General features: G+C 42.0%; 1 protein-coding gene across 3 annotated transcripts in view; it reads right to left on the bottom strand.

Annotated features, from left to right (window-relative positions):
- Positions 1-4,558: 4,558 nt before the first annotated feature.
- The window catches only part of polm (polymerase (DNA directed), mu), a 28,244-nt gene continuing 6,614 nt past the window's right edge, over positions 4,559-26,188 (bottom strand). For 2 of the 3 annotated variants that reach the window (XM_048522753.2, XM_048522755.2), the window contains exons 3-12: positions 23,021-23,189; positions 18,658-18,756; positions 17,901-18,071; positions 17,681-17,752; positions 16,683-16,803; positions 14,668-14,800; positions 11,468-11,570; positions 8,871-9,191; positions 6,805-6,888; positions 4,559-5,160 (exon numbers count right to left, since the gene is read on the bottom strand). In XM_048522753.2, the coding sequence (XP_048378710.1) occupies positions 5,074-5,160; positions 6,805-6,888; positions 8,871-9,191; positions 11,468-11,570; positions 14,668-14,800; positions 16,683-16,803; positions 17,681-17,752; positions 17,901-18,071; positions 18,658-18,756; positions 23,021-23,189 (1,360 nt within the window). In that variant the 3' untranslated portion in view covers positions 4,559-5,073. The remainder of the gene's footprint in view (positions 5,161-6,804; positions 6,889-8,870; positions 9,192-11,467; positions 11,571-14,667; positions 14,801-16,682; positions 16,804-17,680; positions 17,753-17,900; positions 18,072-18,657; positions 18,757-23,020; positions 23,190-26,188) is intronic. The other variant, XM_048522756.2, reaches the window with a different exon arrangement.

Here is a 26,188-nt window from a genome sequence, read left to right as displayed (position 1 = left end):
CAGTAACAAAGGAGCTCATCCATTACTTCACACCAGCACAAGACAACTTTATGTCCAGGCCCTCGTGCTTCAGTTTTTGCTTGTAAGCCGAGAAAAGGTGCACAGTCTTATGGTTCGATTTTCCAAAATATGGGAGGGAGTTAGAGAGTTGGCACCTTTCATGATTATATCACAATGGTGAAGGGTGTTTGGGCCTCTAGTGGGACAGGAGATATGTTGATGGTATCTTGATAGCATACTCTTGATGTGAGCATGGTTCAATTCGCTGGCTACAACGAACAAGGCCTCAGGGTATTCTGTGTCAAGGCTATTTTTCACAGCGTACATTTCATCAATTGCAATCTTCAGTTCTGCATGGAGTCGGATGTAAACTGCTGTCAGGCTAGCAGAAGTGAACTCCCATGGCAGGTGGTAGGTACAGCACTTGACTGTTCTACATTCAGGGAGCAGTAATGTGTCAGTGTCATCACATCTGAGCACCAAGGGGCGTTGATCATGAGGCAGACCCCTGTGCCCCACGCCTTGCTCAAGGATGTTGTGTGTACCGTCTGACAAAATTCAGAAACAGTCAGTTGAAGCAGGAATGAGCCATGTCTTTGTAAAAGAGTGCACACAGCAGGCCACTCAATTCCCTTTGGTCGGTGCGTCCAGCTTGTTTTCCACAGCTTGTACTTTTGCACAAGTGCCTCAGGATAAGGTGGCACCTTTGGCTCCTTCATCAGTGAGATCTTCCCTCCATCCACAGGTCAGAGCCAGGGATACTGAACTTGAAACTGCATCACCTGCAGGCCAGCACATCTCTCCCATTTCCTGGGTAAGAGGCTGCTTCTGGTCAGGCCCAAGGAGCCAGTGTAGATTGTCTGCCATCCCAGAAGGTACATGCGTGCATCCAGTAGGGTCATGGACACAGATCGCAGCCTTGGGTACACCGGAGGGTGTATTGATTTCGATCTGGCTGGGCCACAAAGTCAGGTCTCCACAAGGTCAGGTAAGGTCGCAGAGCCGGGTTGCCGATCAATATCTGGTGTTGGGCCTTCCAAAAGCCAGTAACTGGTTCATCTCTTTGTTGTCACAGTCGCGGATCCAGTGTTAGCAGTTGGGCCCCACTCACCACACTCCAGCGCCATTTTGGAAGCGGTCTCAATTGTCATCCCAGGTGTACTCATCCGGGCAAGTAGGGAGTATTCCATTGCATTCCTGGCATGTTCTTCATAGATGATGGGCAGGCTGTGGGGAGTCCGAAGGTGAGTACTCGCTGCAGTACTCCGAGCTTCTGGCCTGCTCTTGTAGCCACTGTGTTTGTGTGGCGAGTCCAGGTGAGTTTCTGGTCAATGGTAACCCCTAGGAAATTGATAGTGGGGAATTCAGTGATGGTAACACCATTGAATGTCAAAAGGAAGTGATTACTTTGTCTCTTGTCGGAAATGTTCATTGCCTGGAATGACTGGCGTTAATGTTACTTGCCACTTGTCAGCCCAAGACTAGATATTGTCCAGATCTTGTTGCATTTAAGCATACACAGTTCAGTATCTGAGGAGTCACAAACAACACCTAACTTTGTGCAGTCATCGCCAAATATCCCTGGCTCTGACCTGTGGATGGAGGGAAGATCTCACTGATGAAGGAGCCAAAGGTGCTACCTTATCCTGAGGCACTTGTGCAGAGATGTCCTTTAGGTGAGATGACTGACCTTCAACAACCACAATTATCTTCCTATGTGTCAGGTATGACTCCAACCCACAGTGAGTTTGCCCTGAAACCCATTGAATCTTGTTTTGCTCAGTCTCCCTGATGCTACAGTCAGTCAAAATCAACCTTGATGTCAAGAGTTGTCACTCTCACCTGCAATTCACCCCTTTTGTCCACATTTGCATCAACTTCACAATGAGGTCAAGAGCTGAATAGTCCCGGTAGAACCCAAACTGTTATTGACACCTTCCATGCCCTCTCTGATGATCGAGAGAAGACTGATGGGGCAGTAAGTGACTGGGGTGGATTTGTCCTGCTTTGTGTGTATAGCACGTACTTGGACACATTGCTGGGTAGATGCCAGTGTCGTAACTGCACTGGAACAGCTTGGCTAGGGGAGCGACAAGTTCTGGAGCACAATTTGTTAAATACAATTATTGGAATATTGTCAGTGCCCATAGCCTTTGCAGTATCCAATGCCTCCAACTGTTTCTCAATATCATGTCAATGAATCAAACTGGCTTGAGATTGATATCTGTAATTCTGGGAACCATTGGAGGAGGCCAACATGGATCACCCACTTGTCTTTTGCAGTTATATGTTGGGCTGTTCCAACATTGAGGATTGGGGATATTTCTGGAGCCTCGTCTTCCAGTGAGCTGTTCAACTGTCCACCACCATTCGTGTCTGGACGTGGCAGGACTGCAGAGCTTAGATCTGATCTGTTGGTTGTGGGATTGCTTAGCTCTATCCATTACTTGCTGCTCATGCTGTTTTGCATGCAAGTAGTCCTGTTGGTAGCTTCACCAGGTTAATGCCTCATCTTCAGGTATGCCTGGTGTTGGTCACTCTTGCACTGTCCATTGAACCAGGGCTCAACCCCTGGTTTGATTGTCATGGTTGAGTTGGGGGGATATGCCAGACCACGAGGTTGCAGATTGTACTGGACTACAATTCTGCTGCCTTGGATGGCCCATAGTTCCTCATGATTTGCTAGATCTATGTGAAATCTATCCCATTTTAGCACAGTGACAGTGCCACACAATGGAGGGTATTCTCAATGGGAAAGCAGGATTTCATCTCCACAAGGACTGTGAGGTGATCACTCTTACCCATACTTTCAAATAGCATATGCATCTGCAACTTGTTGGTTTTCTCACCCCGTGCCACCACTACCCAGGGATGATGAATGACTCCTGAACAAAGTGGGTGTTTGTCTCGGAGCAAAGGTTTTGGCATCCCTCACGAAGGTAGGGATATCTCTGAGGAATGGAGAGCTGCTTCTTCAGAAGGGCTAAGTGGTATCAGGGATCCAAAGAACAGTCAGTCAGCACCTACACGCCAGTTATCTATAACAGGTGGCCAATTCTTACTTCTTCCGAAAATATACTTTTGTCAAAGAAAATCCTTGATCGACGCAGTCATGAGAACAGTTCAATTCTGTATAGTCTTCAGATGAGGAAACAAACAAATGCAAGGCATTCCTTACTTGTACAAGTGTATATTTGGCCAGTTCCACCCCTCCTGCTGAGTTGTCTGGTTTGCAATCTGTCGCCCCAGTCTGGTGGGCAGCTCTAAGTTACCATCCCATCCAAATCTAGTTGTGTGTAACCCAATAGCCCAATTTAGAAGTCAGACACCAGGGGACAGCTATGTTCTTTGGACTTGACGGTCATTACCTCATCCGTTCTGTTATATATGGTCCGACAGTTTAGCTGTCTTTTCTTAGATTCATTCATGGCAAGTGTTATCATTGGCTAGGCTAGCTTTCATTGTTCAGCCTGAATTGCTCTGGTCAAACTGACAGTGAGGTATCTTCTTGAAACACTTGTCCATGGGACATAGATCCTCCCACAACGCTATATGGAAGTAACTTCTGACATTTAACCCTGTAGCACTGACAGAGTAACAATATGGTTCTACATCCGTACAGTGTGCAAGTTGAAGGGGACCTTGCTGCTGATGGTCCCGTATGTGTTACTCTGTCCTCCGTGATGGCACAGCTTGAGAGTTTGACAAGCCCATAGCGAATTGTGGCAATGTGTCTTGCAGATGGTATGCAATGCAATCACACTGTATTGGTGATGTACTTGTGGTGAATGGAGTTAATGTTTAAGGTGGTGTATGTAGTACTCATCATGCAAGCTGCTTGGTCTTGGATATTGTCAAGCTCCTTCAGTTTTGTTAGAGCTGTTCTTGTCCAGGCAAGTGGGGTGTAATCCAACACACTCCTGACCTCTGCCTTGGAGATGGTGGATAGGCTTTGGGGAATCAGGAGGACAGTCACTCAGCCCAGTGTTCCTATTCTGTGACTGGCTCTTGATGGCACAAGGCCATCCTCGCCTCTGAAAAGGCTACATCATGGGACAACTAATCTACAGACTCAGGTAATGTTCTGGGGATATGGATTCAAATCCCACCAATAGCAGATGGTGGAATTTGAATTCCAAAAAAATGTCAATCAACTACTACATTTGATTAAAATAGTATCAAACAAACGTCATGTAAAATGATCCAGCCCAGAGGACATCATGCAGTCCTCTGTGCCAGTGGCAGCTCTTATAACAGCTGTCCAATTAGTGCCAAGCTGTCTCTTCTACCCCAGCCCTGTAAATATTTCCAACAAGGCTTAATCCAGAAAGTTATCATTGACTCTTTTTCTAGCATCACTTCAGACACGGGAGTGCGAACAAGAGAATAGTGGCTGTGATCGTATCATCACTGGATTGTTCAGGTTCCATGTCACTCTATGACTATACAGTTAAGATATTACATTGGTATGGCTTCTTTCACAGGCTCCAAACCTGTGGCCAGTCAATAAAGTTCCTCAACTGTCATGACTTATACAGGAAATTCATTACAAAAATAATTGCAAAGAAATCCAAGATATTTATTTTGTTCAGTGATAGTAATTTCAGATCAAGATTTACAATGTCATCAAGCAAAGCTACCATCTTCTTTTTCCAACTTGGAGGTTGTTAACGTACACCAGAGAGGGCAGATGCTTAAATTCTTATCTCAAAAAAGTAGCAGCTAAGATTTTGTGCTCAAGTCACTGGAGTGGGATGTTAATTCACGGCTTCTGACACAAAAACAGAGGTTCTGATTCATAAAGAGTTTGGATCAGCCAACAGCTGAGTATATGGATGCATGACAGAAACATGTGAAAGGATACTAAATTGATCAAAATGGAACTCACCAATTCTACAAAATATCAGACGGGAGATGTGCGCTAGCCATATAAAACCAAACACAGGTGAATGACCAATTTTTACTTGGTTTTAAATGTCCAGTTACAAATTTGCAATGTGCATTTGTCAGAGAGATCAGTGAAGTTGTCCTCACTGTTTACTCTCGGGACTCTGATGACTTGAACTCAGCCCATCACGCATTCCTTTCTTCAGGTGGGATATAATCCAATCCCAAATGTGCAAAGATCTCTTCTTCTGTAGCAGCTGACAAAAACTTTTTCTGCAATGAGGAAGAAAAGAAAGACTGGCATTTCTCTGGTTCATTTCACAACCTCAGGGTGTCCCAAACACTTCAGTTAATCAAGTGCAGTCACTGGGATAATGTTGGCACTGCACAGCAAGATCCCTCAATCAGAAATCTGCTCAGAACAGATAATCTCTATTTTGCACTGCTGACTAAGCAAGATATTTTTAACCAGGACGCGAGGAATAACTCCCCTGTTCTTCCAAATCAGGTCAATGTTTTAGGCTTATCAAAGACAGCAGACAGTTCAGTGGTTGAAGATTGCACCCCTCCTAGTATATTTCTCAACATTCACTTCCCAAAGCAGGAAGCAGGAGTCAGTCTGTCCTCCACTAATGTTGATTTGCATTAATAGTTTAATACAAACTCCAGTCTACTCTATCATTAACACACAATACTGGGGAGAAACAGTCCTGAAATATTGTATTGGCTGTTTTTGTCTGTGGACCATGTCCTGTTTCATTCTTTAGAGGTGCCATCATTTACATGATCGTTACATCTGTACATGCAACACTCCCTCATTGCAGCACAGCCTGGATCATGTGCTCATGTTCCTAGAATGCAACTTTCCAGTTAACTTCTGACAAAGTCAAAAGTGCTACCAGCTGTCGTAGTGAGCAACTCACAACAGCAAACTATGCTTTTTAAAAAGTTACACAAAAAAAACGTACAACACACTCACCGAATGTCACTTCAATCACTGCACAATTTATCAAGGAAATCCATGATACTAGAACTATCACCTGTTGGAAAATTATTGGCATTTACAGGAGATTTTTGAGAAATATTTCTTGTTAGGGTCTAAGGATCACCTGCGAACTGCCTTTGACAAGGTAGTACTGAGCTGCCTTCCTGAACACCTGCTGTTTTATTCAGGAAGAATATCAGAATTTTGAACCAGTCATTGAATGAACAGTGATACCTATAAAAGCAACAATTAGTTTTCAAAACTGGAGTTCTGTATAGATTGGATTATTTTGTTGGTTAATTCCTTTGGCCAGGATGGAGTGTTTCCTTTCCGAGTTGAACAGGCCTGTTTAACAGATTGGAATATTGACTGCCTTACAGTAACACTCGATTATGTCAGCAAGTATTGCTGTAAAATTGACAGCTTCACAAACAATGAAGGGCTTAGACAGAATAGAGAGAGACCTGTTACCCTTAGGTGTGTGGCCAATTACTGCGGGACATAGATTTAAAGTGATTGGTGGAAGGATTAGAGGTGATGTGAGCAATTATCTATTCATCCTTTGCAGCCCAGAATTTGCCGCCTGTTGAGATGGAAGCCTTCAATTGATTTAAAAGGATGCTGAATATGCACCTGAATTGCTCCAATGCGCCAAGCTGTCTACTAGGGTGTACAAGGTAACATTAGGAAAGACAGATGCTTGCCACAAACAGCATGGACACAATGGTTGAATGGCCTCTTTACCAAACTTTACTTTGGTTCTATGGAATACTATGACATGGTATCACTGAGAATCAGAAAACACGGAAGGGGGCGATTCAACCCAACAAGTCTCCGCTGATTGAACAGTCACAGCATTTCAGGGATAACCACGGATTTGACTTGAAGATTTTTTGGAAGATGCAGAGGCAAGGAATTCAATTTCTTCCTACCTGTTCATTGTCAAATAAAGAATGGCTGCTCAAACTCATATGTTTGAAGTGCTTGGCATATCTTCTTAGGTCTCGTTCAAACAGCTACAGAATGCAACAAAAATAAACAAGAAACAAAGAGTTATTTAAACAAAGTCATAAGGAATAGATTCCCTTTTTGAGGGAGTGCAGTCTAGGTTCACGAGGTCAATTCCCGGAATGGAGGGACTATCATACGTTGAAAGATTGGAGCGACTGGGCTCGTATACACTTCAGTTTAGGAGGATGAAAGGGGATCTGATTGAGGCGTATAAGATTATTAAGGGATTGGATACTCTGGAGGCAGGAAGCACGTTTCCGCTGATGGGTGAGTCCAGAACAAGAGGACACGGTTTAAAAATAAGGGGTAGGCCATTTAGAACAGAGTTGAGGAAAAACTTCTTCAGAGAGTGGTGGATATATGGAATGCTGTGTCCCAGGAGGCAGTGGAGGCCAACTCTCTGGATACTTTCAAGAAAGAGATAGATTGAGCTCTTAAAGATAGTGGAATCAAGGGTTATGGGGATAAGACAGGAACACGATACTGATTGTGGATGATCAGCCATGATCATAATGAATGGTGGTGCTGGCTCGAAGGGCCGAACGGCCTACTCCAGCACCTATTGTCTATTGAATCATTTTTTCTCTCCTTGGAATTTGCAAGGTGTTTACACCCTTCCCAACACCACCCCTCAAATGCAAACCCCTCTCTCCTTGGCTTCCACCTTTCTAACACTAGTGTTCTGCCCACCCCTCTCTCCCACTACCAGTGGAGTGAATCAACTTTCTCTGCTTCGTGATCTCAAGCCCTTGATGCATGCCAGTCTTGAATTCTGATGGTTGTCAGGTACCTTGCCAAAATTCACTCAAAGGCGAATACACTGGGGGCTAATTGGAGATTGGCAAGCTAAGCCCACACATTCATCTCAGCACACCTTACGCAGGAATTGCGCATATTATTCATGGATAGACACAGGTAGTTTTGCCAGTGTGCTGAACCAACCGTAGAGACTGGACATTCCAGGGTCAGCGGCTCACAGGCAACTCACTAAAGTGCACATTGAGTCTACTTTGAACAGTATGCATTTTGTGTTTAGAACAGACAAATTGCAACGGAACTTGCAGCCACTTGCAACAGTCAAGTGGAAGTCAGTCGCTTTTCTGATAAACAGAATATTACGTTGAAATTCAAGGTTGAATAAGATGCAGATATTGGAAACGACTTGGTTCAGCCTTATGGCCGGAGTGGAGCCAGTGGCAAATGTATGGAGATTGTGACAAAGTCTGAACAATCATGAGCACTTTCCCACTGAACTGGGGAAATCCTTACCTCTGTGTGTAATGACCTTTATGCCTCTAATGTTAACTAACCGTACGACAGCCAAAAATCTTCTGTTGTGTACCACTTTTTCACAGTCTCCGATACATTGCAAAACCAACTTATTACTTTTGTTTTGTGAGCCAAAATTAACTATTCACTTGCAGTGTGATAAGTGTGAGGGGAGTTGGGCAGGTAAATTGGGAGAAGCAGCACTTATTAAACATGCATCAGAAAATTGTCAGAGTTTCAACAAACAGGTGCAGATGGTCCTGTTTTGTTAATGGTGTACCAAAAAAACCTGTCTGAAAAAGGTAGTTATTTCACCATCAACCTAAATTATGTACATCAAGCCCTATCAGGGCTTGAACCCAAAAATATTGAGTCTAAAAACAAAATCTTGAGAATAAGAAGCATCTTTTCTCAGCTGATCAACAGCTTCAATATTATTATCCATGGGACTCTGTACAAACAAAATCTCTTCACATTCCACCTTACAGATCGTCAAACTGAAGATACTGGAAACTGAGAGCACATGTAACAGTGTTTGTAAAGAAAAGACAGACAGACAGACTGTTTTCAAACTCAAGCCACAAAATGAATTGATCCAAATGTTAGCCAGTCCTGGTCAATTTCTAAATTGGTCAGCTCTAACATTTAGATTTTTCATCATTACATTTTGAGTTTAATTGTTGTACAAAAAGATCTTGCTGCTGATGATTCTACTTACCTGTGAGCCTGTCCATCCTAATAAGGCATAGGCATACTGGCCGAAGGGTGCGGTGACCAGATCCACTCTGACAGCCTTCCAGTCTTTAACCTTCACTGCGGCATAAGTTGCACGCTCACATGTTTCTGCACGGCCACCATGCCCAATTTCCTTTGCCAAAGGGTCGTGATCACCTGCTGTGTTCGGACGTAGAACATTTACCACATCCTTCTGCAGTTTGAAGATCAAAAAACACTTGGCAAAACTATCAAATATCTCAGGCTCCTTGTTCTTCCATTTTTGGTCCTTGCTGTCTGTGATGTCATCATATAATATCATACCCTAAAATATTTGGAAAATAACGTTGTAACTAAACTTCTACTCTCCCCACAGAAATAATCTGTCCTCTTTTACTGAGGACTGCAAGGTAAATTTCTTCCAAGTACATTCATTATGCCAGGAACAACTCACTTACTATTTACCAAAAATTCTCCTCAGCCAGTTTAGAAGGACCACTTTCTATGACCTGGTTTTCGCCAAGGTCGCATTAAGTCTTTGAATTTTTAATAATGATTTTTAACCTCAAAATAGTCTCAGAAAAGCACATGAAAAACAAAACGCCCAGCTTCTGTGACTGGAAGTGTAACAAAGCTATCAGCAGAGTTCTTGTGGGAAAGCTTTGGGCTGGGGTGACCCCGATTGGTGGGGTTTCCCATGAAGGGAGGGTGGTCCACAAGGTAGATATACAGGAATTCAGCTCTTCACAACTTGAACAGACATAGCTGAAGTTGAAAAGATCAAATGACGATTTCACATTCAGCCTCCTTATTGGAAGAGATTGACTGGGCACTCAGATGCTTCAGTTCATTTCAGTTCCAGTCCCTGATTCACTGACAGCCTCAACAGATGGATTAAAACTGGAAATCTTATTTTTCAAACTTCAAACTTCAACTCAACCTGGACTCATCCTTTCTCACTTAAAACTCTCCATGTTCTAATGATCCACATGTTCTGATGATCCACATGTTCACAAGAGCCTTTTTCTTTTGCGTGCTGTTCTTTTAACATAAAAATGGGCTGGGGAACATTCTGCAAGGGGGTTAAGCAGTTCCCCGATCATTATATCATTAGACTACAAAAACTGCCCATCTGATCTGAGAGAAGCAGTGGAATTGGTGTTTTCTGCATTTTTCTGGCAATTCGCAACTGAAAGAGCTCATGGAAGGTGGTCTGTTTGGCAGTCTTCGAACAGATTCAACCATGGATTCAGGACTTAGAGAATGTAATGTGAGTCAAACTATTGGTCAGCAAGGAGAGTGTTCTGTAAAAGGACCAAATTTGTGTTAGCTGAGGTTTGAACACACTTACATTTAGGAAGGGCACTCGAGTACAACGCAATAGTGATATGTAGAATGGCCAATGTGAGGCTCAGCTAAAGTCAAACAACATGCCAAATATGTCACATTTTGGTTCGGATTGAGAATGGGGTACAGACGTGGATGTGGACAGTGGGGCATGAACACACGTCATCAGGGGACACCAAAGATCATGGGCTACGGTGAGTACTGGAACCTCAGTTGTTTCTATACCCCATGCTTTGAGTTCTTCTTTACTAGCCAGTGGAAAAGACAGAGAGACAATATATAATCAACAGACAACATCCAGAGATACAGCCAATCAATCTAAAACTACAAATCAAAAAGGAACTGACTGTATCCAGGATAACAAGGTGTAGAGCTGGATGAACACAGCAGGCCTAGCAGCATCAGAGGAGCAGGAAAGCTGACGTTTCGGGCCTAGACCCTTCTAGGCCCGTAACGTCAGCCTTCCTGCTCCTCTGACGCTGCTTGGCCTGCTGTGTTCATCCAGCTCTACACCTTGTTATCTCAGATTCTCCAGCATCTGACTGTATCCAGAAAGAGACAAACAGTCAAGATTGTTTTTGGCAAAATGTCAATGTGTGGATTTAGCCAACTTCCCAAATCTGTTTCTCTGGTGCAATTAAACTGCTTCTAAAAAATGTCAGGAACCCAAGGCAGAATTCTTAGATTTAGTCTCCAAATAGCCTTGAAATTCATCAGATACTAGGTTTCTTCTATGGCTGCTCATCGTATTTTCCAAGCTCACCTTTTCCAAGAAATCCACCTCTTGCTCTAACAATACCCATTTCCCATTACATGGCTGACCACAGACTTCCCTTTTTGGCCAGCATCATATGGCAAATTGTAAAAGATTCCTAATCAATTGTCCACCCATGAGACAGGACAGAACCATTCTGAATGGAAAACTCAAATGTCATCTGGTTTGACTGCGACCATGGTATAAAATAGACAAGCGTCATTTCTCAGGTTGAGCAGCTTGTGATATGTTGTGTCACATTATTCCGAGTCCTTGTCAATCTGACTAGAACAGCCTTAGCTTGCTGTTATGCTTGGTCTTAAAAGAGAAACTGAGATAGTAACTGCTTCGGTTGATTAGCATCTTGGAATTAATTTACGCACTCAGTTGGCATACCGAGGACAACACATATCACATCAGCTGAGTTACTTCCAAGTTGAGGGGACTGAGTCTAAGCTATCTTTTGGGAACTGCTGCAATTAATTATATCCAATTCATACCTGGGCAGCCATCCAGTTAATCACTTGGTAAAGAAGACCCTGTTCCTTGCCTTCTTCTTGGTGAGTTATGAGAAAGTCAACATCATGACCATACTCCTTTCCTCTGAAAATCACAATGTTTACAGACATGAACACAAGCCATTAACAAGAAAACAAGGTCTTCAAAATAAATGGGAAAATCCCTCTCTCGGGGATGCTGCAGGAATACAGTGTAAAAAAAAGACTGACATACATGGTGTTTTCAAATGCATGTCTTTCGGGTCAGATTAATGCACTAGTGTTTGGTTCCCATTTAACAGTTGTGGTGACAATCTGATGACAAAGGAACAGTGGCATGACAAAAACAACAAACAAACAAACAAACAAACAATCAAACAAAAGTGCTAAGAGCAAGACTGCTGTTGTCTGAAAGCGTAAAATAAGAAAATCTGAAACCTGCAGAGAGACACAAACAAACCGAAGAGGGAGAGTTTACAGTCAGACATTAGAACAAAGCACAATACAGTGCAGCACAGAAACAAGCCCGTCAGACCACCCAGACTGTACTGACACATGTCACCTCTCTAAACTGCCTCTATGCATTCTTCTTTTCCCTGCCCATTCATGTATCTGCCAAGATGCCTCTCAAACACTGCTGTTGTATCCAACTCCGCCATCTCTAATTGTTCAATTAATTGGTGAGCCCAGAAGGTTGAAAGAGCTCAATTAAAATTTAGGGTCTGATTCCTCAAGTTTACATTGAGCTTTACCAACAGCAAGACATGGACCAAGATGTCAGAATGAGGGTAAGGTGTAGAATTAATATAACAAGTGACTAGAAGTTCAAGGTCACAATGGAGAACATCACCATTCAACCTGCAAAAGTGCTCACCCAATCTGCATTTGATAGCCCCAATGTCAAGGAGATGACATTGTGAACAGTGAATACATTACATTAAATTGAACTAAGTTCTGTTTCTTTCCTTATTGGTAGCATTTTACTCAGTCCTGTAAGACTCACTCTTCTATTTCTCAGTCTAGCTTCTCTGGCATCCCCAACAGAAACCTTCCATTGTCCTTGTTCCTTCCACCCCTTGCTCAAACACGACTGCATCTGTAACTTTTCCCAATTCTCATGCAAGGTCATTGATCTGCAATGTGGAGTATATTTCTCTTTCCACAAATGCTGCCTAACCTGTTGAGTACATTCAGCATTTTTTGATTTTACTTCAGATTTTCAGGACCTGCAGACTTCTGCTTTTCCACTAGGAAACTCAAGAAGACATAACAGCAGAAATTAGGCCGTTCAGCCCATCGAGACTGCTCTGCCATCCAATCATGGCTAATAAGTTTCTTAACCCCACTCTCCCGCTTTCTCCCTGTAACCCTTGATGCCCTTTACAATCAAGAATCTATCTCAATCACCTGGCCTCCACAACCTTCCGAGGCTGAAGATTCTCCTTATCTCTGTTCCAAAAGGTTTCCCTTTACTCTAAGGCTGTGCCCTCAGGTCCTCGTCTCCCTTACCAATAGAAACATCTTCCCAACATCCACTCTGTCCAAGCCATTCAGTATCCTGTAAGTTCCAATTTGATCCTCCCTAATCCTTCTGAACTCCAATGAGTATAGACGCAGAGTCCTCAAACATTCCTGTTAAGCTTTTCATTCCGGGGACCATTCTCGTGAACCCGCTCCAGGGCCAGTGCATCTTTCCTGAGATATAGGGCCCAAAACTGCACACAATACTCCAAATGTGGCCCGACCAGAGCCTTATAAAGCCTCAGTAGGACATCGCTGCTTTTATATTCAAGTCCTCTCAAAATAAATGCCAACATTGCATTTGCCTTCCTGGCTACTGACTCAGCCTGCAAGTTTACCTTGAGAGAATCCTGGACAAGAACTCCCGAGTCTCTTTGCAGTTCAGACTTCTGAATTTTTCTCCCCATTTTGAAAATAGCCCATGCTTTTATTCTTCTTACTGAAGTGCACGACCTCACACTTTCCCACACTGTACTCCATCTGCCACTTCTTTGCCCACTTTCCTAACCTGTCCAAATCCTGCCACAGCCTCCCCACCTCCTCAATACTATCTATCCCTCTGCCTATCTTCATATCATCTGACAACTTAGCCAGAATGCCCATAGTTCCTTCATTTAGATCATTAAGGTATAAAGTGAAAAGTTGTGGCCCCAACACTGACCTTTGCGAAACACCACTTGTCACCGGCTGCCATTCTGAAAATGACCCTTTTATTCCCACTCTCTGCTTTCTGCCAGACAGCCAATCTTCTATCCATGCTGGCACCTTGCCTCTAACACCATGGGCCCTTATCTTACTCAGCAGCCTCATGCGCGGCACCTTGTCAAAGGCCTTCTTGAAGTCCAGGTAGATAACATGCATTGGCTGTCCTTTGTCTCCCCTGCTCGTTACGTCCTCAAAGAATTCCAGAGATTTTTCAGGAATGACCTCCCCTTGATGAAGCTGTGCTGACCTATTTTTCCATACACTTGCAAATATTCAGAAATCTCATCCTTTACAATGGACTCCAAAATCTTACCCACCGCTGAGGTTAGGCTGATCGGCCTATAATTTTCCGTCTTTCGCCTTAATCCCTTTTTAAACAGGGGTGTCACATTAGCGATTTTTCAGTCCTCTGGGACCCTCCCTGACTCTAGTGATTCCTGAAAGATCACCACTAACGCATCCAGTATCTCTTCAGCTATCTCCTTTAGAACTCTGGGGTGTAGTCTACCTGGTCCAGGTGATTTATCCACCTTCAGGCCATTCAGTTTTTCTAGCACTTTCTCCTTGGTAATGGCCACCATACTCAGCTCTGCTCCTGACTTTCTTGAATTTGTGGGATAACGTCTGACTTGCAATTAAAGTACTCGTGCTAAAGCCCAGTTTCAGCCAAAAATTTTGAACCAAAGAAAAAAATTTTCCATTTTGCTCCAGATGGACAAATAATTATAACAAGTCTTTCAAATCTGTCAATGCCACTACTCTTTAAAAAAAATTCACAAACCTGAAATCTCGTTACTAATTTACCTTGTCCCTTCCCTTGTTTCCAATCCCGCTTTAAGAGCCTTGGCTTGTCACCTAGATTTCTCAACAATTTCAACATTCTTTTGTCTTAACTCTTCTCAGTAGTTTCAGGCTTTTACAAAGATGAGCTTAAGTTTTCAGAACTAAATGATAAAATGGAAAACTGGTGCTCTAACCTTCGAAAACCACCAGTTAACTTGACAACTGCAGCAGGTAGAAATCTGTGTACAGCTCCTTCAACGATTTTCCTGATTGAATCTGCCTCTGTCCTTGTTACTGGGACAATGAGGTCTTCATAATAAAGTAAGCCTGTAAAACAAAAGAAACTTTTATTCAAAAACAGGTACATACTTTGCAGGGGATTCCAAGTATTTTTGAAATATTATTGAAATCAAGTTTTTTTTAAATAGAATTTCTTGTTTTCACTCCAGAGCCTTTTTCCAACTCCTTATTGACAAACATTGGTAGTTAGGAGCATCATAAGTGACAGCTACATTGCAGGGCATCTTCAATGGATGAAAATAATATTGCATAATATTTCCATGTGCCTTTTAGCCACTTTGATTTCACTCTTCCATTCCCCTACCATACTAAAGCCAAACTTTCAGTCCTCTTGTTGAAACGTATTGCCCAAATAAATTTCCTCGTCGTGTCCAGAGATGTGCAGGCAAGGTGGATAAGCCGGAGGAAAATGCAGGGTTACAGGGTGAGAGTCTGGTGGGATGTTCTTCAAAGGAACAGTGTTGACTCCATGGGACGAATGGCCTGCTTCCACACTGGAGGGATTCTGATTCCACTCATCCAGCCCTATCACCTTCTGTGAAATCTACACGGCTTACTTCCAGCCTCTCATGCCACAACTCACTTTGCCACGGGATGATTTGGTATGGTTGGAACTGCATCCCTTCCTTTAATCTCTCAGTGTCTCCATCCATGCCTGTCCACTCTTTCGATAACCACGTTGCTCAATCTAACCTTATTTAGCCATCACTTGCTTTGGCTCCAGCTCAGTTTCAATCTTTGTTAACTATCTATGGAACATCGCTAAAGAGACAGAAAAAATGTGACGACTGATCCAAGGTTGCTCTCCTGGACATGAAACTATCTGTGTTGATCGGAGCCTGATTACGACTGTGTTTTTCTGTGTGACAGGTTCCATTAAAGTGCACTTTTTGGTGCTGCCCTTTCCAAAAAGCCTCTGAATGCAAATTAACGAGGTCCAAACTTATTCATGCTTTGACTCCAAGCAATACTCAATTTGCAAATCTCAATTCTGATTGAAGTCGGGACACTCCGTTAAGTCACTATAAACTCTCCCTTCCTCTATCTTCAATACTTACTTCCAAGAACACACATTGTAAAATCCCTGTCTTCAACTCAAAAACCTCTAGTTCATTTCACCCAACTTCAGCAACCTCATCCAGACTTTCAGCGTTTGTACCCTATAATCCCATGAATCTGAGCTAACTTCTCCATACTATAAGGTTTGAGAGCTGCAGCCATTTCAACGTAATTCTGTAATGCCACACCCTACGGTTAATGTTAGGGATTTTGAGACTCAGTCCCCATCTTGCTGAGATTGAGAAATATGTTCTCAAAATTCTTGATCAATTTTGGATTTTCACCATCAAAAGCATTTAGCAGAGTCCAACAGACTAAAGGTATTTTATAAAGTCTGAGACAATCAACTCAGTCCTATTCAAATGTGTACCTTTGTGAATATAATTTACACACAGGCTCAATTTTGCCTGTAATGCTCTCCAAAAAGAGCAGCAAATTTACTCTCATAACTGGGCTGAATTTTGGCACATTCTAACAAAGCACTGCTGGCATCTATTGAACGAAACTGAAGCAAAAGTCACTCATTCCAAAAATGTAGAGAAAAGTTGCCAAGTTCAGGAAAAGGCAAGAGAAGTGCACCACAAGTGTAAATTTAAAGTATACTAGAATTGCACGGAGTTCACAAGCGCATAATTTACCTTCTAGAAAATGTCAGTAAAATGGACTGTAAAATGTCCCAACTTGCATTCAATTCCTTTTTTCCCTCCTGTCTGTCCTGATGAAACAGATTCTTGCTGGGAACACAGTTACAATTTACCAGATAGACGAAACAATTATGCACGACCTTGAGAAAAGTGAACAACTTAAAAGGCAACAAGTTAAATTATTGTTTTGTCCACAACTTCATTACCTGCTCCTTGTTCTTTTGTGAGTAGTATTTTTGATGCTCTCAGTTCATGCAGAGTTCGCAGTCCCTCTCTGTACCACTTATCAGCTGTCTTCACACCAACGCCAAAGATACTGGTAAATCGCTGCAAAACCGGAAACTACACTTACAAACCATAGGAACCAGACAGAGTTATCATTTCTGGACAGAAGCAGCAGGACAGCTCCTGGACAGCTCTTTCATTTCTGAAGAAGGATCTAGGCCCAAAACGCCAGCTTTCCTGCTCCTCTGGTGCTGCTTGGCCTGCTGTATTCATCCAGCTCTGCACCTTGTTACCTCCTGTGCAGTGTGTTGCTCTTTTCAAATATAAAGTAAACCAAGAACTTTACCATAGCCCATCAAGGAGTCCAAGCATCTCTTTTTATTAGAGAGACAAGTGGTTATACACTGATGGGCACCACTTCATAAGAAGTGAGAAAAAGGAAGGAGGCAGACATCCATGAAGGATCACAGCCAGAACTGAAACTGAACTCACCCTTTTGACATATTGCACCTTTTGTGACCTCAGGACACTCTCTTTAAACCAAGGAAATATATGTCTGAAAACGTAACCACTTTTGCAACATTGGAAACTGCACATACAAAAGAAACATAAAAACACAAAAAGATGAAGCAGGAGATTGTATTCAATCTGCTCTGACATTCATAAAGTACATGGCTCATCTGATGGTGGCCTCAACTCAGCTTTCCTGACTGCCTGGCTCCGGTTATCTATTCACCTTCTTCTGAATCAAAACCTTTTTCAACTCAGCCTTCAACATGATAAATAACTGAACCTCCAATGCTCAGATCAAAATGAGAATAGTCAGTGAGTTTGTATCAAACTGACTGAGATCACTTGGAGATGTCTTGCTCCCATTGTTCTAACACAAGACAGCTGCTGTTTGCTCAATCGTCACATCTGAGAGATTTTTATTCAGCAAACATCATCTGACATGAGGATATGAAAAAGTGAGACTCACCTTTAATGTTTGATATCTTTCATTTTGGATTAACTCCTCAACTTCCCTGCAGATTCCATCTTCAAGGATGTCCTGCAGCCAAGGGGAAAGAAATGTTCATGTATTTAAATTGAAGGGCTGCATCAAAATCAATCATATAAATCGAACACGTTGGAAAAACTAACTACGTCCTGGTTGGCCAGAAGAACCAGACCAGAAAAACAATTTGTCGTGCTTTTACCTGAATCACTTTTTTGCAATGTTCTCCAAGACTGGGAATCCCTTGGAGATCATCTATTTTGGTTACACTATAGGGCAATGACTTCAGAATAGAAGATGCTCTTGTGAATGCTAAGTATCGTCCTTCATTCTCACATAACTGTGCATTTTCGGCAAGTACCTTCAAAGCTTCCTAGGCAAAAACATGATCGGTCATCCAATCTCAATCCACTCAGATGCATCTCTTTTAGAGTACACAATTCAACATGGCTAATTGCCTTAACTTTACAGACGACAAATTCATCTCCAGTATCGTTAAAAATTATTATTGTGCCGCTCATACAGTAAGGTCCGAGAGCCAGGAATTTTCCTTTCTCCCACCACACCCTTCTGAAACAGCCATTCTTCTCTTCTGAACAGAGTCCAGAATGGTCCAAGTCATTATATTCATGGTGCAAAGCTCAACTCAACTGACTTGTATATACACATGCACGTTCTAACAGTGTCGTCAAGTAGTGAAGAAATGCAACCACCAGAAACAATGTGCCTCTCACTTAGTACAGCCAGGGGTCTGAAGAAGAGTCACTGGACTTCAAATATGAACTGTTTCTCTCGTCACAGACGTTGACCAAATCTGTTGAGATTGTTCAGCAATTTGTGCTTTCGTTTAGCCAGAAGTCATGAGGTTGGGCATGACAAAGAGTTTCAACTTACTTCACAGTAATCAATACAACATATTTGAGGTTTGGGGCAGTGAAGGAGTTGTCCATGATTATTACCGTAAATAAACTATTTTTATTATCCAGTGTAGTCCTTCTTTGACAGGCGTACTGTGAAATAGGAATGCCAATGGGGCCACCATCAGCAGCTGTCTTCACCTAAAATCAAACACAAGAGGACAGTGTTTTGACCAGCTCCAGACACTCTCTGTAACACTTTTTGTTCTACATTTAGTCACCAAAAACTTATCATATTAGACAAATTAAGTAGCGTTTCTGCGTGATGGAAATAAATTGAAGGTGACATCCTTCTGATGACAGACTAAAACCCTTTTTAAAGTCAGTCATTCTGTTCTGAAGTAACCACAATACCTCAAACCATTGTTGAAGATTCATTTGTCAGCCTTATTCAAAACTCAGAAAGACTAACAAACAGACATTCTTCCCACCTGACTGCAGTTAACAGCAAACCCTTTGGGGAAGGGTGGTCTTCAATGGACAACTGCAAGTTTAACATTTTTATGAATTGGTAAACTATTTATTTAATTGCTTTGATTCCAACAGTACCTCCACTCATATTAACCATGTCCGAAACTTGGTATGACCAATGTGTGCGTAAACTCCCCAAACGAGTGCAATGTGTCCCCAATAAATTGTTTTATGTTCCTCACGAAACACATGCCAACTACTGTCACAATCCCACTGGATATTAAGAGACTCAATTCCCAATGACTTAAACAAAATATCACAGGACAATGTTTCACCTGTTAAGGTTTCTACTGTGATAAAAATCCAACATGGCTACCAATTGTTTAGCAGGCAACTAATACCCCAAACTAAACTAAAGGTTCATCCCGATGAATGAACCCAACCAAAAGACCTTGTGACATATTGGTACTATATACCAATCTCCCCCCACAGGCCCAAACCCCATTCCCACCCACAGCGCAGCCTCAGCTCCTCCTAAATTTTCAGGAGAATCCCTGCCATGCTGGGACTCATATTCCAATATCCTTTAAAAGCTATTTCACTCAGTCTTCTGCGTATTCCTGAACCAATTTACAGCAAGAAAGCTCACTCTGGATTTCACACAGAGAGATACGATGAATGAGCAAGATGTGATGATTCAGACCCTCCAAACTGTTTGGCCATGCACTAGAATCATGGCAGATGTGACTGAAAATTAAAATCCAAGTTCCCACCTCCCCCAATAACCATCCACATTTACAAGAATCTATCTAACTCTGTTCTAAAAAGAATCACTTTGCTTACACCAGCTTTTCAAGAGAAAGGATCTCTGCTTTAAATGGGCAATCCCTGAGTTTTGAAGTGCTTGCTAGTCCTCAATTCTCACAAGAGTAAACATCCTCTCCACACATTTCCTGTCAAAACCGATCAAGATTTGACATATTTCAATCAAGTCCAAATTTCTGCGAATGCTGGACAAGACTGTCCGACTTTTCTCCTTGAGACAATCCACTCATTCCAGGTATTAGTTCAGTAAACCTTCTCTTAACTGCCTCCAATGCATTGATATCCTTCATTAAATATGGTGGCCAAACCTGTGCAGAACACTCCAGAAACAGAAACACCAGATGTCTATTTAAGTGAATAATCCAGTGTACAGCTGAAGAAAACCTTCCTACTTTAAAAATTAGTTCTCCTTATGAAACGATGACATTCCATTAGGTTTCTAGTTACTTGCTGAACATTCATACCAACCTTTTTTGAATCATGCATTTTTACTGCCAGATTCTCTGTTTTTCAGAGCTCTGCTATATCTAATTATTTCGATAACACACCTCTTCTTAGCCTTCCTGCCAAAATGGACAAATTCACATTTTCACACTTTTCTGCCCACCCACGTAAACTGTCAATATCTTGTGACAATACTATGCCTATAAGAGGTGTATGTTTTCCTGTGTTTTTTTAAAAACAGAGAGAGGTTGAGACAGAAGCATTGAGCTATCTCTTCCAAGCCAATAAAGTAAACAGCTTATGAAGCCCTGGGTTTTTTTTTGAAATTAGAACAATACAAGTAGCGTGAATGGGTTGAGTAAGGTCCCACAAAATCAGGGTTTTAATTTATCTTTCAGTTGTTGAGGGTTTGACATTGGCTTCAAACCTGTTGTAGGTGCACGCGTCTCTCTGCCACAGCAAAAAGCTAGAATTCTCTCTCTGCCAGAATTTTATTTTCACGTTTCTGTCTCCTGGACTGGAGAAACATCACATTTCAGACAATCTATTTCACTGAATTTGCCTTTGTCGAGGTTTATCAGAATGCTACCATCTCTGAAGAGTTGCTGTTCAGGAGTTAATTAATCGATCGTTCTGTTAAGTTTTCCAATAGAGTTCAAGGTATACCCAATTCTTTCTTTTGCTTGCATTTTAACTGGGATAAGAATAAAAGTGTGTTTTGCTTAAAGGTGAGCAGTATGAGCAATCAAATTACATATGGAACACAGCACCTGAAACTTGCCTTTAAATAGGATAAAAGTTAGGGTCTAGTCTATCTCCTTGAGCTATTTGAAGGGCATTTGGTCTGGTCCTGAACAATCTTTAACCTTCCTATGTCCTTTTCACAAGCAATGTCCTGACATATCTTTGTGTGGTCAGCAAATTTAGTAACGCTCCATTTTGTCCCTTCATCCAAGTAATTTCTATAAGTTGTAAACTGAAGTCCTTGCACTGAGCACCATAGCATACCTCTCAGGACATCTTGGCAACCGAAAAGATCTATTTGCGCTTAGTACTTCCTGTGAACCAGCAACTCATCTACCATATCGACATATGACCTCTCACACCATGTGCTTTCACTTTCCACAATAAGTTTTCATGCATTATCTTGTGAAATGCCTTCTGGAAATCTACATGTACAGTAGATCTACCAGTTCCCCTTTATCCAAAGCATATCTTATCGTTGAAAAAGCTCTTATACATCAGTCTAACAGATGTCCTTCTCACAAAACCATGCTGAGCATGCCCAAATATTTGGAACTTCTTTAATTGTAACTAGCTACATAGTCCCTACAACACATGTTCAATGAACCAGCCCTTGGTTTCCTGCTTTCTGTCTCATTCAATATTGGTTCGGTAAAGCTTCACAACTCCTGTTTCTTCAAGCAGAGAACCAGATCCCACCAGCATAGTGTGTTCTTCAATCATGGGAGGGGAGCATCTTGCTGACCAACCAGCATATATTGCCCATCCCCAATTGTTCAGCGGACGGTTAAGATTCAACTACATCACATGCATTTCGTGAAAAAAAAGTGACTTTTGCTCTGCTTCTCACAGAAGCTGTCATTTGTCTGTTTCTGAGCAACTGAGCCCTTCACCCACCCCCCCATCCCCGTCAAAATCTCTGACCCTTGTTTTGTGTCAAGGTACAAAAACTGTTGCTCGATTTTCTCATGATCACATCATTCCCCGACCAAAAACATTCTGTTTCAGCCAACGATATTTGAAATGCTTGTAGAAGCGGGGACAGTAAGAGTCCAGAACGAGGGCTCATTGTCACAGGATTCACAGTGGACTCTTTAGGACCAAGGTGAGGAAAACTTCCTTCATTCATAGGACAATGAACTTGTGGGAATCTCCATCACAGAAGGCTGTCAAGATCAAGTCACTGAAAATGTCCAGCAAGGAAACACATACATTTCCAGCCAATCACATAGTGTGGGGATAGAAGGTGAGGGTGACAGTGACACAGAGGATCAGCCATGACCATACTGATTGGTAAAGGGTGTCAGGAGCTTCCTCCTGCTCCTATTTTCTGTGTCTCTATGTTATCTATTTACACTTTTCAATCACAGTTTGGAAGCTTTGTGAATGAGCATGCAGCTAACAGCATGTCATCGGGAACGGAAATTGAAGATTGGTCCGTGGTGCAGGGAGGATGGAGTATGAAAGGAGGGAAAATCTTGCCCCAAGTACACAGGATGTGGCTGAGGTCACAGCTGCTGTGTAGTGTAGAGGGTTACTCCACTTTGAAATTCACTTGCCCAGACAGTCGTGGAGGCTGCTTCACAGACTACTCAAGGCTGAGTCAGATTGATTTTTGAACTGAAGGAAGTCCAAAGATGTTAGAAAGAAGCAAAAAAGTGGAGTGAATGCCACAATTAGATCACCATGATTTTACTCAATGGCAGAGCAGACCCAGTGGACATTGTATAGTCCTACTTCTGACTCATACGGTCATTTCATAACGCAACACGTTTCTTCGTAAAAAGGATCTCTCTCCCTATAAGTGTAAGGGAAACAATAAATCTTGAATTTTAGCAAACTAAACTGTGCATAAAACAACCACAAGACATCATCGATGAAGACTCACTTCATTTGCAAGTATTTCCTGAGACTTTTCTTTATGTGTGTTTCACACTCATTTGTCAAGAGGTGCTCACTATTCAGATCTGTATCAAAATACCTGAAGCCGATGACGATTTTCTACTTCCAAGGGTTTGCCTGCTCCCATACTTTCAGTAAACCATGTGATATCTACCAAAGCCGCTCTGCAAATTCCACTCTGTTTATCCAGCAATTCTAACACCTCATCACCAGAGTTATTCTCAGACACAACATGAGTCACGGATTCACTGAAAAGAGAAACAGTAAACTTGGCAAAAATTAGGATCAAATAACAATTCATGCCAAACACATCAACAATTTTGTCATGTTCAAGTCTATTTCAGAAAAAAAAGGGGCAACAGCTGCATTCTATGGTTTAACAGGGCAGTAGTTTTTCTCCAGGAAAATTGGCAAACCCGAAGTATATTTTAGGGATGTAAACATTTTCTTAAAATAATGTTAAAACTATTAACATTATATTAGTTAGCCACCTGCACATAAAGAGATGCATTTGCTGAAAATAAAAGAACAAAGCATTTCTTTCAGCTTTGCAGTTTAATTGATAGTCAAACTCAAATACAGCCATGGGCCCATCTACAGGAACCACTGCAGCAACATAGGAGATGACATCTTCATTCATTAATGAACAAAAAGTTACTTTGCAGCAGCATTTTTTCTCACGTTACAGATATAGCAAGAACTGCCGATGCTGGACAATCTGAGATAACACTGTGTGAAGCTGGATGAACACAGAAATGCATTCTGAAGAAGAGTCTCGACCCGAAACGTCAAACGTTCCTGCTCCACTGATGCTGCTTGGCCTGCTGTGTTCATCCAGCTTCACACCGTGTTATCTCGTTTTTACTAATGTGTTGACTTGAATACTCTGAAGGCCAGGGTAGAACTTAATTAACCATGACTTCTTACGTCGCAGAATACCACCAGTTTCTTTCCATTTCACTTTTAGTAAAACTCAAGAGCGAGTGTTAACTTACTGAATGACAGATCTGGAGCCCAGGCTTTGGAGACACGGATTCAAATACCACCACACATTTGGTGGAATTTGATTCAATGAATTGCAGAGTTTGGTCCCTGAGAAGATGAAGGCACAGGTATTTATCAGAGGTCAAAGGAATATGAAATCTGAATCATGGAAAGGGAGAACTAGAGGAAAGGCTCTTGCAAAATATCCCAGTGGAATGGAAAAATTATCTCACAAAGGATTTTAAACCATGATGCACTTGGAAAAAACTGAAGTGTTAAGCGACTGAGTAAAAGCAGATATTGTGCAACACCAATACTTTCACGTTCCCCTCCACGATACACTCAAGTTGACCTGAAAATGTTCTTTCAGCATTGCGTCAGAACCCTGGAACCCTCTCTGTAATAATATTGTTGGTGCACCTGCACTTAATGAATGGCAGCATTTACAAGTCACCAGCACAAAACACATCAAAATTAGTTTGGTTAACTTGCTAAGAGCTGAGGATAATGACCAAATTTTTAAGGCTGTCAGAACTTGATGCGGTTGGATTCTCCTCGCTGCATCATGTACTCTCTGGGGTTTATGAGGACGCGTGGAGATCTAATTGAGGAACAAATGATGTTAAAGAGGATTAATAAAGCAGGCGTAGAAAAGATATGAGGCAATATGGAACCAGAGGTTGTGGTTTAATTGTAAGGAGTTGCAGTTTTAAAACACAGGTTGGAAATTACTTCTCTCAAAGGTCAATCTGTAGAATTCACAACCCAAGTGCAGTGGATGCTGGGACATGGACTAAACTGAAAGGAGGAGATTGAAAATCAGACTATTAGCAATGGGAGAAAGGGTGATGGAGAGTGGACAGTAAAGTGAAATTGAGGCTGCGATGAGATCAAACATGATTGCACTTCTTGCAGCACACTCCAGGGGCTGAACTATCAACTCTTGCTCCAAGTTCTTCAGTTCTGATGATGTTACTAGGAGCACCAACTCAAACAGGCTGTGTACACCTCTGCAGAACTCTGAATAAACACTCAACATAGTGCAACCCAATATCTCAAGAAACATTCAATTCTTCATTTATTTTTCTCCCTTCCTCAAGGCAATGACATACACTTGTGATTGCTGTGATAGCTTGCACAAGTGGCTCTTAGCAAGTATTGGCAAAGAACGTAAGACTGTTACATTTGATCTCAAAGAAATCCTTACCCAATATCTGTTCTTATCCACCAACAACCACTAAAATCAGGCAACTCTGCAAAAACCAAAGATGTATCAGGCTTTCCTGTTCTCCAAGGCTCAGCTGCTCATTTGCTTGACTTCAACAGTCAAAAGGGCAGAATAAAAGGATTACTCGAGTTGTAGATATTTGATTTAGCCTAAATTTCCTCCAATTCAGCCAAATTGTGCCACCAAAACTGTTACTAGCTTCAATGCAGAACAATTGATCCTGTAACTGCAATGTAATTGGTATACAAGTTGAAAACAATGTTTCATCAATACAATTGATAGCCCAAACCACTTGTCAGATTTAGACAATCCACTTCATGCAAAGGATGCATAACCTACCAAAAGTATACAGTGTCTTTATCTCAAGCATTTCAGGGAGGCACTTTTCAACTTTGCTTACACTGAATGTCATAAGAACGCACATTGCTTCACATGTTTTGAAACGATTGTGAGTAATTTGCTGAGGACATGTGCTTCCTCTGGTTTCACAAGAGGTCACATTTTTCTGCATGCAAAACATTGCCTAATTATCGAGGAACTTCAGGAAATAAGGTCACGATGTTTGCAGTGCTCGAGTTGGAGGCCTTTTCCTCAATTCTTTGAAGGTAAAAGATCTCAGAAGACCCAAAGGGCTGCTCTCATTAAAGAGAGGTGACCGGCGGGGAGTTTAACCTGCCTCAGGAGAAGGCAGAGGTCGTGTTGGGCCGTTCATGGCAACCTCAGCTGACGTGGGATTTGGACCCAGTATCTGCATCCTAAACACACCACCAAGCCAAATAAGCCTAATGTTTTGTCGAATAGAGAGACCAAGGGGTTCCAGCACAGAATTCTTTGAAATTTGCATCACAAGTACAGTGTGGTTAAGGTGGTGTTTAGCATGCTTAGATCTTTGAGCGTAGGAGTGGGGACATCATGTCGAGGTTGTACAAGATGTGATTGAGGCCTCTTAGAGTCACAGTCATGGAGTTGTATCCCAGGGAAACAGACCCTTCAGTGTAACTCATCCATGCTGACCAGATATCCTAAATTAATCTA

The sequence above is a fragment of the Stegostoma tigrinum genome, chromosome 40 (assembly GCF_030684315.1).
Source record: "Stegostoma tigrinum isolate sSteTig4 chromosome 40, sSteTig4.hap1, whole genome shotgun sequence".
Classification (NCBI taxonomy): domain Eukaryota; kingdom Metazoa; phylum Chordata; class Chondrichthyes; order Orectolobiformes; family Stegostomatidae; genus Stegostoma; species Stegostoma tigrinum.
Note: the sequence above shows the minus strand (reverse complement) of the source record. Positions and strands in the feature narration are given on the sequence as shown.